Source organism: Anolis carolinensis, chromosome 4 (genome assembly GCF_035594765.1).
Source record: "Anolis carolinensis isolate JA03-04 chromosome 4, rAnoCar3.1.pri, whole genome shotgun sequence".
NCBI classification, from domain to species: domain Eukaryota; kingdom Metazoa; phylum Chordata; class Lepidosauria; order Squamata; family Dactyloidae; genus Anolis; species Anolis carolinensis.
Window position 1 is genome coordinate 155,193,058 of NC_085844.1, and position 15,831 is coordinate 155,208,888.

Genomic DNA, 15,831 nt, shown 5'->3' on the forward strand with positions numbered 1-15,831 from the left:
AAAGAAGGTCTTGAGGAAACAATTGAGCAGCAGAGAGCAGTTCCAGATAGCACAAACTGGCTAGAGATGAGATTTTCATATCCTGAGGAGAAAGACGAGACCATCATTAAATACTTCCCACTGTCATGAAGACGTTTAAAACATCCTGGTCAGACTGAACAGAATATCCCACTTCTGACACCGAAAATGTTATGAATAACTTTTCAATAACTTTAAAGCATAGGTTCTTTTTATTGCAATTTCAGTCTGAGAGGTATAGCAGAATTTTTATAGAACAACAAAGAACAACATTTAGACATACAAACATACAGATTCTATGCAACTACATTGGATTCACAAACAACCTACAGTTACATTGGCTAAGAAACAAACAAAGGGGGGGGGGGTTATATTTTCATTCTTCATTCACACACAACATGCATCCATCTTCATGCACACAAATATTACCATATTCTTTCTCCCTCTTTGGAGAAGCACCTGCTTAGGCCAGACCCAGCTTCCACTGCTGCCTACCAAGATATAGTTACAAAACACCAAAACGCCAAAACTTCAAAAAGACCATGACTTCAAAATGCACTCCTTCCTCTTTCCCTGAGAAAAGGAGGCCCCAAACAGTGAACAGAATCCTGCTTTCCCATAGCAGATCTGCCACTCCGAAGTACACCATCTCCACTGAGCATGGCGGGTGAACAGCGTCGCTGTCTGTCACACCTTCTGGACTGTCATAAGGTCACTTATATAGCAATGTTTTGCTGATGATGTTGTCCCAAAGTTGTAAATGAGTGATAGACGTCTTCCATCCTGGAATATCCTCAGTTTCCTGGACCAGATGTTGATTCCTCTTGATTGGTGTTAGTAAACAAGCAGCTCTGCCCCAGAAGTTCATCAAGTTAGCAAATGTTGACAGATGTTAACAGATGTAAACATTTCTCTTATCAGTCACAGTTCTTATCACAGTTTGCTGGGCAGATCAACTATTTCAGGTCTCATTAGCAGGTTTTAATTACAATTCCTGTGCAGGTAGTTAATGGTTTGCAGGCTTTACAGACTGGTGTCTTCAAATTTCTAGCTCTCTTTCACTCTTCCATTCATACCATATCATATATGCATATTTTGGTAACACCACTGTACCCGAAGATCAATATTATGAAAACCCAAACTACTAACCCCTGTGTTTACACTGATAATTCCTTTATCAGGTGAAACATCCCTAGATACTGAAGTAGTGGGCAAGGGGTCAAACGTAGAAATAGCTTGAAAGCTACACAGCCACACGGGGTTCCAGGAGACCTCCCATCCAAAGATCATCACCTGGAACATAGCCATGAATAACATGAACATTCTGTCGTAGAATGTGGCTGGGGCGGGAGTAAATTCAAATGCTGAAATTGTTAATTTTCTTAATAACTTTGATTTAATAGCTCTGCAAGAATCGTGGGAGGTTGACGGGGGCAATCAGTTACAGCTACCTGGCTATGACATTTGGTATAATAATGCCTAAAAATCAAAAAATAAAGGGAGAGCTTCTGGGGGTCTAGGGATTTTGCTGAAGACAGAATTAAACTGGAAAGGTACCAAATTATATGAGGAAGATGACTTGCCACAAGTTCTGGTTGTAAAGTTCAGTTACAGGAATAGTGACCTAATAATGATTAATGTGTATATCCCACCTTTCACATCCCCATATCATAGACCTGAAATATGGGTGCAGTTAGAAGGACAGGTTGCTTACTTGTAACCGTGTTTCTTCGAGTGTACTCTGTGAATTCACACTAATGGAGAAGGCTGCGCCTGCGCAGGCTCCAACGGATACTCTTCCAAGCTAAAGTTTGAAATTTGGCGGTAACCCCGCCCCTCTCCCCAGAGGGTATAAAGGGCGCTCTCCATGCTCGCTCTCCAGTTCCTACGCCGCAAAGGCGACGAGAAAGGGAGAGGTTTGCATGTGGGGAAGGAAGGGCGGGATTGTGTGAATTCACAGAGTACACTCGAAGAAACACGGTTACAGGTAAGCAACCTGTCCTTTTTCTTCGTGTACTCTGTGAATGCACACTAATGGAGACTAGCAAGCTGAGGTGTAGGTAGGTGGGATAGCAAACCCGACAACAAGTTTAGTGTGCAAACAACACATTTATTGAGCACAAGGTGCAAAAGCAAGTGCAATGGTCAAAAACAATGCAACAGCATATAGTGCAGAACCGATCCTAGCTATTAGGATCCAGAACACAATCACAATATTGCATGTGAGCGATAGTCTGTAAGAATTACAGAGGTAAGTATAGACGGATTCCCCAAAACAGAGGTAGAGGTATTCAGGAAATACATTTCAGTGTAGTGGGTAAGTATAGTACACAAGCACTACGTTAATGAACTCATGAACATATCATGTAAAATAAAGGCTGAATGACATTGGTGAACTTGTAAGAAAAGAACAGCAAAACTGGCTCTGAGTAAGGCAAGTAACGTTAGGAAAGGCAGGAGGAAAGGATAGACCTGGCGAAGGCTGAGTCCCTGAGGTTCTTTGAGTCCATCCTGTAGTGTGAAACAAAGGTGGATGGAGTGGACCAGATAGCCGCTCGACAGATGGAGTCGAGAGGGATACCCCTCAGGAAGGCAGTAGAAGTGGAAAGGCCCCTCGTAGATCTAGGGCGGATCGAGGGGGGGGGGTTGGCATTTAGCCAGCTGGTAAGCGAGTTCGATAGCCTGAGCAATCCAGTGTGAGAGTCTTTGAGAAGAAAGTGGTTCGCCCAGCTTATGGGTAGCATAAGCCACAAACAGTCTAGGTGACTTACGTATGTCCTTAGTCCTGTCCTTGTAGAAAAGGAGGGCTCTTCTGACATCCAGAAGATGAAGTCTCCGCTCCAAAGAAGAAGAAGGATTAGGAAAGAAAGCAGGGAGTATTATGTCCTGGTTAAGGTGAAAAGCAGAGACCACCTTAGGTAGGAAGGTGATGTCCGGGCAAAGAACAGCCCTGTCGTGGTGGAAACGGAGGTAGGGTTCGTCCACCCGAAGAGCAGCCAGTTCCGAAGGCCTGCGCGCAGAGGTGATAGCGACTAGGAAGGCAGTCTTCCAAGAGAGAAGGTGAAGGTCGGGGGAGGCCATAGGTTCAAAGGGAGCTGAAGCCAGTTGAGAAAGGACGAGTTCGAGGCTCCATCCGGGAGTCGGAGGTTGAACTGGAGGATGCAGGTTGTTGTAACCTCGAAGAAAGGTTTTAATGAGGTTGTTAGAAAAGAGAGAGGGTTGTCCTTGACGTTGGAAATGCCAGGAGAGAGCAGCGAGATAGGATTTTATCGAGGCCAGAGAGAGTTGACGATCCGCGAGAGAAAGTAGGAAGTCCAGGACCAGCGGGATCGAAGTAGAGGAGGGATCGACGTGTCGGTCCCGAAGGAAGGTCTGGAATTTTGCAGGCTTGTAAGCATAGGCCTTTGACGTAGCCGGCTTATGGGCGGCACGAAGGAGCGCCTGCAGGTCTGGGTGAAGAGAATTTAAGGAAGTATCCTCCAGGCAGTTAGGTGTAGGGACGGGACGTCAGGGTGGAGGACCTGTCCCCTCTGTGAAGATAGTAGATGAGGGAGAGTTGGGAGAGTGCGGGGAGGATCCGCACACATCCAGAGTAGAGTTGGGTACCACGGCTGGCGTGGCCATGCAGGGGCGATCAGGATGGCCGATGTTGGCGTTAGATAGAGTCTCTCTATTACCCTCGAGATGAGAGGGAAGGGAGGAAAAAGATAGACGGGCTCGAGAGTCCAGTCGAGGAGAAACGCGTCTCCGAGACAGCCCGGAGTTGAGTTTGGAGGTAGTCTCGCTCCGAAGCGAGGAAGTTGAGCGTTCGAGGGGGAGGCAAAAAGGTCTAGAGCTGGCCAGCCCCAATCGTCGAAGGCGGATTTCAGGATTTCGGGATCGAGACGCCACTCGTGAGGGGAGGTCGTTATTCTGCTTAGAGAGTCTGCTAGCATGTTTTGAGCACCCGGAAGGTGAACCGCCGAGAGGGTTATGTGTCTCGCTATGCACCATAGCCAAATGTCCATTGAGAGAGCCATCAGCTTTCTCGAGCCCGTACCCCCTTGTTTGTTGATGTAGTACATAGCTACTACGTTGTCCGTTTGGATCAGAACAGTCTTGTGGGGAAGAAAGCGAGCAAACGCCCGGAGAGCTTTGAAGATTGATAACAGTTCTAGAAAGTTTATGTGGTGAGACTTCTCTTGGATGGACCAAAGGTCTCTGACAGTGAAGTTTGACATGTGGGCTCCCCATGCAAAATTGGAGGCGTCGGTCATGATGGTGACTGACGGAAGGGAGGGATGGAAGGGAAGTCCCACACAAACATTCGCTGGGTCCTGCCACCAATGAAGGGAGAGGCGAACCTGGTTTGGTACCGTGAGAAACATTGAGCTCGGATGCCGATGGGGTTTGAAAGAGTCTATAAACCATCTTTGGAGAGGTCTGAGACGCAGTCTGGCGAAAGGAGTAACCATGACAGTGGAGGCCATGTGACCCAGAAGAACCTGGACAGAGTGGGCTCGCATCCTGCGGTTGCAGAGGAGGAGAGAAAGGTGTTGTTGAAGGGCTAGGAATCTGTCCTTCGGTAGGGAGTTGAAGAGAGCTCCGATGAAGCGGATTTCTGTGGCCGGGAGGAGTTGGGACTTTGTGACATTCAACTGAAGGCCCAGCCATTGTAGAAGAGAAAGAGCTTGAGAGACGTGGTTTTGAAGGGATGAGGGGTCGGATGCGACAATCATCCAATCGTCCAAATAAGGAAAGACCATTATGCCCTGTTTCCTTAGGTGCGCTGCCACCACGGCGACCACCTTCGTGAAGACCCTTGGAGCCGTGATGAGGCCGAAAGGGAGAACTGTGAACTGGTAAGACTGTCCCAGGAGCTTGAAGGAGAGGAAGCGCCTGTGAGATCGACGTACCGAGACGTGGAAATACGCATCGCGTAAGTCTATAGAGGCAAAGTAGTCTCCGTGTCGGAGCATTGGGAGAATGGAGGCCACCGAGACCATTCGAAATTTTGAAGGCAGAATGAAGAGGTTTAAGGCTCGCAGGTCGAGGATGGGCCGAAGACCTCCGCCCCTTTTGGGAACCGTAAAGTATCTCGAGAAGAAACCTCGAGTGTCCTGCTCGGAAGGAGAAGGCTGGATTGCGCCCTTCGCCAGAAGGGAGTCGACCTCGGAGCATATTTCCGGTAAAGGGTCGGTGTGGAGGATGTGACCCGTGGGGGCAAAGTTTCGAATTCCAAGGCATAGCTGTCTCTGACAATGCGGAGAACCCAGGCATCTGAGGTGATAGACTCCCATTCGTGGTAGAAAGGAGCTAGGCGATTGCAGAAAGAGCAGAGAGGAAAGTTCTGGTCGGAGCCTAGGAAAGGCATGGCAGTGGCAGTAGTAGTGAAGGTAGAAAAGGCCCCGAGAGAGTGGGCGTCAGGCCCGTCGTTGGGGTTGTGGCATAGCTGTAGCACCCTTGCCCCGACCTTTCGGGACCTGGTGCTGGCAGCGAGGTTGTTGCTGATGACTGTGGTGACTCGAGCTCGACGAGCGTCAAAACAGTTGGTGACGAAAAGGCTGAGGGTAGCGACGGTATCGTTGCGGGAACCATCGGGTCCGCTGAGCCTGAGGTTGATCGGTCCCGCACTTTGCTGCGAGGATCTTGAAGTCATGATTGGACTTCAGTTTGTCATCAGTACCAGAGTTGAAAAGACCCTGAGTGTCGAAGGGAAGGTCTTCGATCACTTGTCGAGAGGAAGAAGAGAGTCCTGAGGACCGAAGCCATGCATGCCGTCTGATCGCAACTGCGTGGGCAATCATCTTACCGGCGGTATCGCCAGTGTGTTTAGCCATTTGGATTTGGTGGTGTGCGAGGGAGTCCGCCTCCTGCTGGAGGGTTGAGAGATCTGACTGGTCTTCGTCAGAGAGTTTGGCGAAGAAAGGTTGGGCTTTTTCCCAGAGGATTTGTTGATAAGCGCCCATACAGGCTCCGTAGTTCGCCATGCGGCAAAGGAGGAGAGCGCCGGAGTAGAGCTTGCGGCCTACGGCATCGAATCTTTTGCCCTCCCTGTTGGCAGGGGAGTTGGACTGCCGACCCGACGATTGGGAGGCCTTTACCACCATGGAGTTTGGATCAGGGTGATGTTTGAGCCATTCCAGGGCTTCATCATCGGTTCGGTACCAGGCCTCTATTTTCTTAGAGGTTGGAGGTATCGAAGATGGAGTCTTCCAGGATGCCTGGATTACGTCCAGGAGGTATGGAAGAAAAGGCAGCAAGGTGGCTGGCGGGGCTTGAGCCTGGACCCTCTTGAAAACAGGGTTGGTAACAGCTTTTGAGGTTTGCTTAATTTCCATCCCCAGAGCGTCTGCCATTCTGACCATCTGGTCGGAGAAGGCCCAGATATTATCTGTCGGAGAAGGTGGGTCGACCTCGTAGGCGTCGTGAGGCGGGGAGAGGTCGAGACCGAGAGAGACAACGGAGGCGGAGAGGATCGACTCGGGGTGTTCGATATCGGAGTCATCCTCCTCGGGCCCTTGAGGGGACCAGGGAGGAGAAACAAGCGCAGAGTCCTGTTGAGGTATCACCTCAAGAGCAGCAGGAACCGGCTGTGGACGAACGCCCTTGGACGCAGAGGCCTGGGCGGCACGGGCTAAGCGCGTCATCTGTCTACCCCTCTCAGGTATCTGAGCCGGGGGAAAAAGCTCTTGTCGAGCCGGAAGGCGTGATGGCGCTGGCTGGGGAGCCTTAATAACTGTCCTGACCGACCGGTCGGGAGAGGCTTGAGCGTCCGCATCTGAGGACTGACCATGAGGAGGAGAAGAGCGGAGGCGTTGCGCTGGTTGGATAGGGGAGGATCTCCTGGAGGAAGCCACAGAGGAGGGGACGTCCTTCTTCGAAGAAGCTGAGGAGGACGACCTCTGGATCATTCGTTTCTTTGCTGGAGGTTGCTTCGACGCGACCCTTAGCGATTTTCCCGGTGTCGGAGGAATCGGGCACACAGCTGCCGAGTCAGACTGGGCTCGTCTGGATTCCTCCTGGGCCCTCTTAAAGGCAATCTTCATGGCGGAAGAAGATGGCGGCGAAGCCAGGCGGAATCGAGTGGAAATGGCTGAAGTTACCGAACTCGAAGTCGATGAAGGGCCCATTTTGCCCGACCGGGTCGAAACCGTGGCTGTAGTCACCGTGCAGGGCGGTTTGGCCGGTTTTGCTCTCGAAGTTTTCGAGGCCTTGGATGATACCGATGGAGCAGTCTGGACGCCATCGAGGCCGGGGTGGAAGTAGAAGCCTCAGGAGCAAGAGTCTTTTCGTAGAGAGCTGCCCGGAGTCTCGCAGCCCTATTTCTTCGGGCCTGAGCTGTAAAGGCCAGGCAAAAACGGCAGGTACCAACGACGTGACTTTCGCCGAGGCAGAAAAGGCACTTAGTGTGACCGTCGGAATCTGGAATCTTAGCGGCACATTGAGTGCACCGCTTAAAACGCGTGGTCGACATAAGAACGAAGAGTCCGAAGTGAGCTTTGCGGCGGAAAAAAAGGAACTGGAGAGCGAGCGCGGAGGGCGCCCTTTATACCCTCTGGGGAGAGGGGCGGGGTTACCGCCAAATTTCAAACTTTTGCTTGGAAGAGTATCCGTTGGAGCCTGCGCAGGCGCAGCATTCTCCATTAGTGTGCATTCACAGAGTATACGAAGAAAAAGCCATGATTCTAGACATCTCACTCCTTCACCCACACACTGTAATTATTATGTTGGGGAATTTGAACGCCAGACTAGGCCCTTCACCTGAGACCTTTGCATCCTCTATAGGCTTACCCAGTCCCTCTGCAAGCGGGATACCCTGTTGGTCTTCCTGCGACACAAAGACCAATGCAGCAGGTGCAAAACTTTTGTCACTAATCAGCAAATGCAGCCTGCTCATCCTAGGGGGCAATGATCCTAACTTCAAATACCCCTACACTTACCATGGCATACACACAAGTAGTGTACTTGATTTCATATGTGTGTCTGCTGGAAAAGATGATCTCTTTTCACAAATTGAAGTTCTTCCCAGAGCTGATAGTGATCATCAACCAGTCAGTGTTAAGATCAGGGTACCACCGGACCTGAGATTTACTAATGAGCTGGATCAACGGATTACAAACAAAACCGAGATACAACTAAACAAAAGAATCAGGTGGCATAAGGTCAACACTGATGAGATAAACAAGTCCCTTAATTCCTCAGACTTTGATCATTGGTCAGCTACAATACAAACCTCTTCATCCGATTGGATGGCAGTTAATTCAGCATTGGAGAATATATGCGGCCAACTAAAAATCATTTAACTGAGAATGCTACCCCATCAATTACCAAAAGATATAGAGCGTATTGGTTCGATACTGAGTGACAATACATTAGGAAAAGACTTAAGAGCCTAATGAGAAAAGCGCAGGGGTCTCAGTCTAAGACTATACATAACAATATGTTAGAACTGAGAAGGAAATATAAGCAAACCATTAGAGCAAAAAAGACAACCAATTCAATATAAATCTGAATGTGTTAGAACTCGCTGCTAAAGGGAGGAACACAGTCCTCTTCTGGAATTCAGTAGCTGGAATTCTTAAAGAAAGGAAATATGCATTTGATGCCCCTATTCCTGCAGCAAATTGGGAGATCCACTTTTCACAACTGTTTGCCCCCTCGCCCCTTCCAAAGAAATATCTTACCTAGTATAGACAGCCCCGAAAATCTGCCAGACTGGCCCTGACTACTGTACAGGAAATAAAGAGTATAATTGAAAGCCTTAACAACAATAAAGCTCCTGGAGAAGACTTTTTACCACCAGAGTTATTTAAATCCAACCCTAACTGGTGGGCACCCCTAATAGCAGGTCTATGTAATCACATAAATGACACTGCCAACATTCCTACAGGTTGGAAATTGGCAATAATTATTCCTATTTACAAAAAAGGGTGCAATAAAGATTTTTAAAACAGCCTAATAGATATAGTGGCCAAAATCTACTGTAAATTAGAGCTTCGAGAATATGAAAATAAAATCCTATCAGAAGAACAAGCTGGCTTCAGATCAGGAAGATCCACCATAGATAACTGTTTTATCCTAAACCACCTAATATATAAAAATCTAAAAAGAGAGTAGACTTGATGTTGCTTTCATTGATCTAAAAGCAGCCTTTGACAGCATCAACAGAGAGCTCCTCTGGCAAAAACTAACGGTACATGGAATAGACCGAAGACTACTACTCCTGATCAAAAGTTTATACTCCAATAACCATATCCAGGTTAGGACGGGAATCAGTGGTGCCTTGACAAAGAGAATTGACTCCTGCAAAGGTGTAAGACAAGGCTGTTTATTAGCCCCTTTACTTTTCAACTTTTATATCAATGACCTGCCAGACCACCTCAGCAGCTCCGAGGTCCATATGCCTATAATTGGTAACAGACACATAAATACTCTTTTATATGCGGATGGCATGGATCTGATGTCTAATACCCAAATAGGTTTACGAAGATTACTGATTAAACTTAACATCTACACCCACAAAAACGAGCTGGCAATAACCAAAACCAAGTCAAAAATTATGGTGTTCGGAAAGTTTATAAAGCAAAAATCCTCCCCATGATACTATATGGAGCAGAAATCTGAGCCTAAGCAAACTACCAATACTAGAACAAACACAATCAAAATTTTTAAGAAAGATACTTGGCGTTGAAACTAAGACCACCGCTGCCGCAGTTAGAGCAGAGTTAGAAATACATTCTATCAAAGGTCTCGCCAAAATCAGGGCCTTTAAATACTGGTCTAAAATAAAAAAAAAATTCAAAAACAACAGACTGCCAAAATTGTGCTTCTTAGAACAATGTAATGGCTTTAACCAAGACTCCTGAGCAGAAAAACTATCAAGGTTTCTTTGCACCTGTGGGTTACAAATTACTTCCATTATCGGCTGGGTTCAGGGCTCTCTGGTTAAGGGTGAACTACAACTCCCAGATCTGAGGTCAATCATCCTCAAACCAGGCCTGTATGCACAGTTGGCCATTTTAGGTCTGTGTGCCAACAAGTTTGGTCTAGATCTGACATCAGCTGGGTTCAGTGCTTTCTGGATGCAGGTAAGCCACAACTCCCAAAATCAAGGTCCATTCTACTAACCCATGCAGTTTGTTCAGTTGGTCATGGGGCTTCTCTGTGCCAAGTTTAGTCCCAGTCTATTGTTGGTGGGGGCCACAGTATCAGTGAAGGTACTTCAAGTCTCATTATCCATGGCAAGTTTGGTCTAGATCCATCGTTGGTTGGGTTAACAATGCTCTCTGGATGTAGGTCAAGTACAACTCTTGTAAATCATTGTGAATTCTCCCCAAACCTTTTGTTCAGTTGCTGATCAATTCCTCTGTTAACTGTGGGCCATAGCAAAGGGTAGGAAAGGGTAAAGGTAGAGGCAGTGGGCGGGGTCATGCAAATTAAGGAACCCTGAGACCTCCATTCTGGAGGAAAAACAGAACAACTAGGGTTAAATTGTCCTTGCATGAAAGCTTTCACTTGGGTGGGGGGCAGAATGGTATTTGTGGAGGACACTGGCAGGGTTTAGGTTACATGTCCATGGCGCTCACTATAACCTGCATGTCAGTGGAGGAAGGGCCATTGGTCTCCTGCTCAGTGGGAACTATAGCTGTTTGTGGAGGCACTAGGTTGTCTGCGTAAGTAGACACCTCTGCCACATACACACATACACATTTTTCACTTTTATTATGTGTATAGATTTTCCATTCTGCAGAATGCCCAAATTAAAGGGTGGTTGATTTCCTATATTTTGAGGGGTTGTTTTTTTTAATCAAAATGTACACTTCAACAGTTGTAAAAGCTGGACAATGAGGAAAACTGACACAAGACTGCTAAAAGAACAACAAGATGACCAAACTGAAACTGCTGTACTTTGGCCATATCACGAGAAGACATCACTAGGAAAGACAAGGTTTTGGAAGTTCGTAGTCAATAGAAAAAGAAGACCACATTCCATGTGGATAGATACAGTCAAGGAAACCACAGCCTGGAGTCTGCAAAACCTGAGCAACGCCGTTGATGATAGGGTGCCTTGGAGGTCTGTCATTCATAGAGTCGCCAGGAATCAAATTGATAACAACAATGTAAACTGTTGGTTCCTATGTCACTGAATGGGATGAACATAAGCCATATGAGAGGGGAAATAGAAACCTCCAACAGAAAGAAGATCACAATTAAATAGGACACTAAATATGTTGTTAAGCCAATGCCAATATTTATCACAGAGTTCGGGCCCCCTAGTGGTGCAGCGGATTAAACTGCTGAGCTGCTGAACTTACTGATCGAAAGGTTGGCGGTTCAAATCCGGGGAGCGAGGTAAGCTCCCGCTGTTAGGCCCAGCTTCTGCCAACCTAGCAGTTCGAAAACATGCAAATGTGAGTAGATCAATAGGTACCACTCCGGCGGAAAGGTAACGGCGTTCCATGCAGTCATGCCAGCCACATGACCTTGGAGGTGTCTTTGGTCAATGCTGGCTTTTCGGCTTAGAAATCGAGATGAGCACCATCCCCCAGACACAACTAGACTTAACGTCAGGGAAACCTTTACCTTTATCTTTAACAGCTAATACTTAGATGATTTCTTGTCACCAAAACCAGAGTTTGCATAAATAAATTTGCATCAGAGATATAAATAGAGTGGAGAAATTTTAACTATCTCACATTGATATACTAAATAACTTTAATATTAAACCCAAAAGTCAGGGAACAGATAATATAAGATTAGTCCCAACTCTGATTGCTTTAAATATAAAATGTCTTGACCCCCTTGGCATTATTTCATTTAATGATGAAACTTAATTCACAAAATTAATTAGCAGTTTATTCTTGTAACTTTGAAGAAATTTTGTTCCTACAACAATTCTTAAAACAAACTCAGGTTTTTTTTTTCCTTTAATGAAATTTTCCATTTAATTTTTTTAAAGTTTTTAGTCTAAAAAGAAGAAAGATTTTATGTCTAGGCGGTGCCTTCATAGTGTGAATTTAGTCATACATGCAGTCATTCATGAGATCATACATAAAAATACAAATGATCTTCATGCTGCTGATTGTTGTTTTTTACACAATGTATGTAAAACCACCAATGGAAGGTAAACATGTAGTATTCAATTAACATTTCTACTGGTCGCAGTTTAATCCATGCTAACCATGCTCTCACGACGACTTTGTTTCCACTTATGTAAAGCATATAATGCTATGCCTAAAACAGCACCAATAACGGCAAAGCATAAAACAATCACAACGAAAGGTTGGGTAGAAGTACTAGGAGGCGCAGCACGAAAGAGCCGAGTGGCCCTTGCAATATTGGATACTTCTCCAACATTATCGCTTTCATCGATGGCACGAATGGCAAAGTACATTAGGGTGCCATTTTCTTTTGTGAGTTCATCTGGCTTATACTGAAAGGTTTGTTTGACTCCAGAAAATTCAGGTTTCAAAGCAGAAGTGTCCAAAGAGGTGGCACTAGCAAATTTAACATCTATTAAGTCAAATGGGTTTCCACTCATTTTTATTTCATATCTGTCAGCTGAAAAACATGGGAGAGATGACACATTCCCATTAGGCTACAATTATGATTCTAAACCAGATGTGGCCCTCCAGATGTTTGGGCCTTCAACTCCCAGAAGCCCTAGCCACCTGATCCAACTGCCAGAAACTCTGGCACCTGAAGTCCAGCACACCTGGAGGGCCACAACTCTGACACCATTGCTCTAAACAAACTGTGAATTAACAGTAGTACAGTAGAGTCTTGCTTATCTAACCTTCACTTATCCAACATTCTGTATTATCTAACGCAGTCTGCCTTTTAGTAGTCAAAGTTTTTGTAGTCAATGTTTTCAATACATTGTGATGTTTTGGTGCTAAATTTGTAAATACAGTAAATTATTACATAATATTAGCGTGTATTGATCTGCTTTTTCTGTCAATTTGTTGAAAAACAAAATGTTTTGGTGCTTAATTTGTAAAATCATAACGTAATTTGATGTTCCTTAATCTCTCCTTATTATCCAACATTTTCTCTTATCCAACATTCTGCCGGCCCGTTTATGTCGGATAAGCAAGACCCTACTGTACTGAATTTCCCAAAAAATAAGACCAGGCCTTATAGTAATTTTTGCTCCAAAAGATGCAATAGGGCATATTTTCAGGGACTGTCTTGCTTTTTCATGTTACATTTACTCATGTACAACAATCTACATTCATGTGACTTTCTTCTGGAACACCGTTGCAATATAATATTTATATTGAATTATATATTATTATTTTATAATTCAATACATCTCTCGTGTGTCGCAATGGATGTCCTACTAGTTAATACATCTGACTGGCAATTTTAACTGGGTCTTATTTTTGGGGTAGGGCTTATTTTCAGGGAAACAGGGTAGTAGTAGTAGGTGTAATAGTAGTAATGATAATGATGATAATTGTTACCTGCCTCTCCTTACGGCTCAGAGCGGGCTACAACACAATTAAAATGCCCAGAAAAAAACATAATATTATAAAATACAAAGAGATGACAGCCACATTTTACAGAACAGTGGATAGTACAATTATAAGCATCTCTTTTTTTAAAAAAAATATATTTATTAAGGATATATAAAAGGGAAAAAGGGGTGGGGAATGGAGGATGGAACAGGAAGGGAAAAGATGGGGGTATTTTTCAAACAGGTAAAAAGGGAGAACAATAGTATTATAGGAAAGGAGGAAATCTATAAAGAAAAAAGAGAGAAAAAAGAAAAAAAGAAAATTTTATGTGTGTGTGTGTGTGTGTATATATATATATATATATATATATATATATATGAAAAAGGTTAATAATAATAATCATCATCATCATCATCATCATAAATAATAATAATAATAATAATAATAATAATAATAATAATAATACTGGTATTGACTTCCATCTAGCCTTTTGCGATTTTGACTTTAACTCTATATATATGGTTTAATTTGAGGATAGAAAAAAATCTTTAAAAAACCTAGAGCAAAGGTGAATCGGCTCTTCTTGTTTCTTACTTTGAGGAGGAAAAGATGTCCACTCTAATAATTCTTTTATTTCTCCTTTTTTTTGTATTCCTCTATTTTGGACCAATCTGTGTACTTAATCGGGTTTCCCGTATTTTTTTTAATAAAAAAGTTAATTTGTCCATGTCTTTAATCTCTTTCAATTTCTGTCTCCATTCATCTATGTTTGGTATTTCTTTTTGCTTCTAGTGTTTCGCATAGCAAATTCTGGCAGCAGTACTCATATATGTAAACAAGATAACATCATTGGGATCTAGCTGAATGTCCAAATCTGTTATGCCTAATAAAAAATACTCTGGTTTCATGGGGAATTTTGATTTGAAAATTTGCTGGCTAATATCATGAATTTTCTCCCAGTACATTTTTGCTTATTTACAAGTCCATCACATATGAAAGAAACTACCCTTGTGTTCCTTACATTTCCAACATTTTTTGTGTATTTTTGTACATTAAACTTAATTTTCTCGGTGTAATATACCAGCGTTGGAACATTTTTAACCAATTCTCCTTCAAATCCATTGCATATGTATATTTTAATTTTTTATTCCAAATTAATTCCCATTCTGAGAGAGTTATTGTTCTTCTCAGGTTTTCTGCCCATTTGATCATGCAGTCTTTTACTGTTTCCCCTTCTGTTGACCACTCTAGTAGTTTATTATAAACTTTTGTAATTGTCTTGCTTTCACTTTCTAAAATTTTGTCCCAGAATTGCTCACTCTGAGTAAAGCCTATTATTCTATCTTTATTATAAAGTTCCTTGATCTTTTGGTGGATTTCAAACTTTCTTTTCTCAGGAAATGCTGCTGGTTTTGAATGAGCATTTTAATGTATGTGTGGCCCCCCAAGAGGGTCTTCCTCCAGGGGCAAACCAGGAATGGGCAACTTGGAAGTCCCTGAACAGACTCAGAAGTGGAGTGGGCAGATCAAAAGACAACTTGGCAAGGTGGCACTACCTGGAGGAATCCTCCACCTTGTGTGACTGTGGAGCTGAACAAACAACTCCGCATATGTATGCTTGCCCACAATGCCCTGCCTCATGTACGGAGGAGGAGTTGTTTAAAGCTACAGACAATGCGGTTGCTGTTGCCCGCTTTTGGTCCAAAACTATTTAGTTGCTTGTGATTTCTTTTCATTTCTATTTTATTTCCATTATTTGAAATGTATTTGCTGTATCAATGCTTTTGACACGAAATAAATAAATAAATGTATGTGTGAGGGGTATGTGTGGGATATTGACATTGAGGCTCCTTCTACACTATTTTTATATCCCAGGATCTGATCCCAGATTATCTGCTTTGAACTGGATTATATGAGCCTACACTGCCAGATAATCTGGGATAAGAAGATGATCTGGGATCAAATCCTGAGATATAGGGCAGTGTAGAAGGGGCCCGAGCTAGCAAGAGAGGGAGAATTCTTTTGCTCTAAATAGGACCCTATCTAAATTCATTTCCATTAGCTTCCATGTCATATAGCCCTGAAGCATGAACTGAGTGGCAAGACATAATGCACATACCTACTTCACACTAAAAGGTCCTTTGTTCCTTATTTTTCCTTCCATTGGCCATACAGGCTTCCCAACTATTACAATTCAAAATAACCCCATTTCATGGCTGTAACCGAACAGTACTTGCATTTTGAATAAATAAGCTTGCCACTAGAACAAGTAATGGGCTTATTTCTTCCTGTGTGCCCCCCTTTCCCTCTTTTCTCTGTGTCTATATATCTTTAATCTTGATTTAACCAATTCGTCCAAAAGTTTCTAAGG

At 44.1% G+C, this 15,831-nt stretch overlaps 1 protein-coding gene across 4 annotated transcripts in view; it reads right to left on the reverse strand.

Annotated features, from left to right (window-relative positions):
* Positions 1–11,834: 11,834 nt before the first annotated feature.
* LOC100557752 (calcium-activated chloride channel regulator 1) overlaps positions 11,835–15,831 on the reverse strand; it is a 41,398-nt gene continuing 37,401 nt past the window's right edge. For 3 of the 4 annotated variants that reach the window (XM_062978056.1, XM_062978055.1, XM_062978054.1), the window contains one exon: positions 11,835–12,561. In XM_062978056.1, the coding sequence (XP_062834126.1) occupies positions 12,167–12,561 (395 nt within the window). In that variant the 3' untranslated portion in view covers positions 11,835–12,166. The remainder of the gene's footprint in view (positions 12,562–15,831) is intronic. The other variant, XR_010005344.1, reaches the window with a different exon arrangement.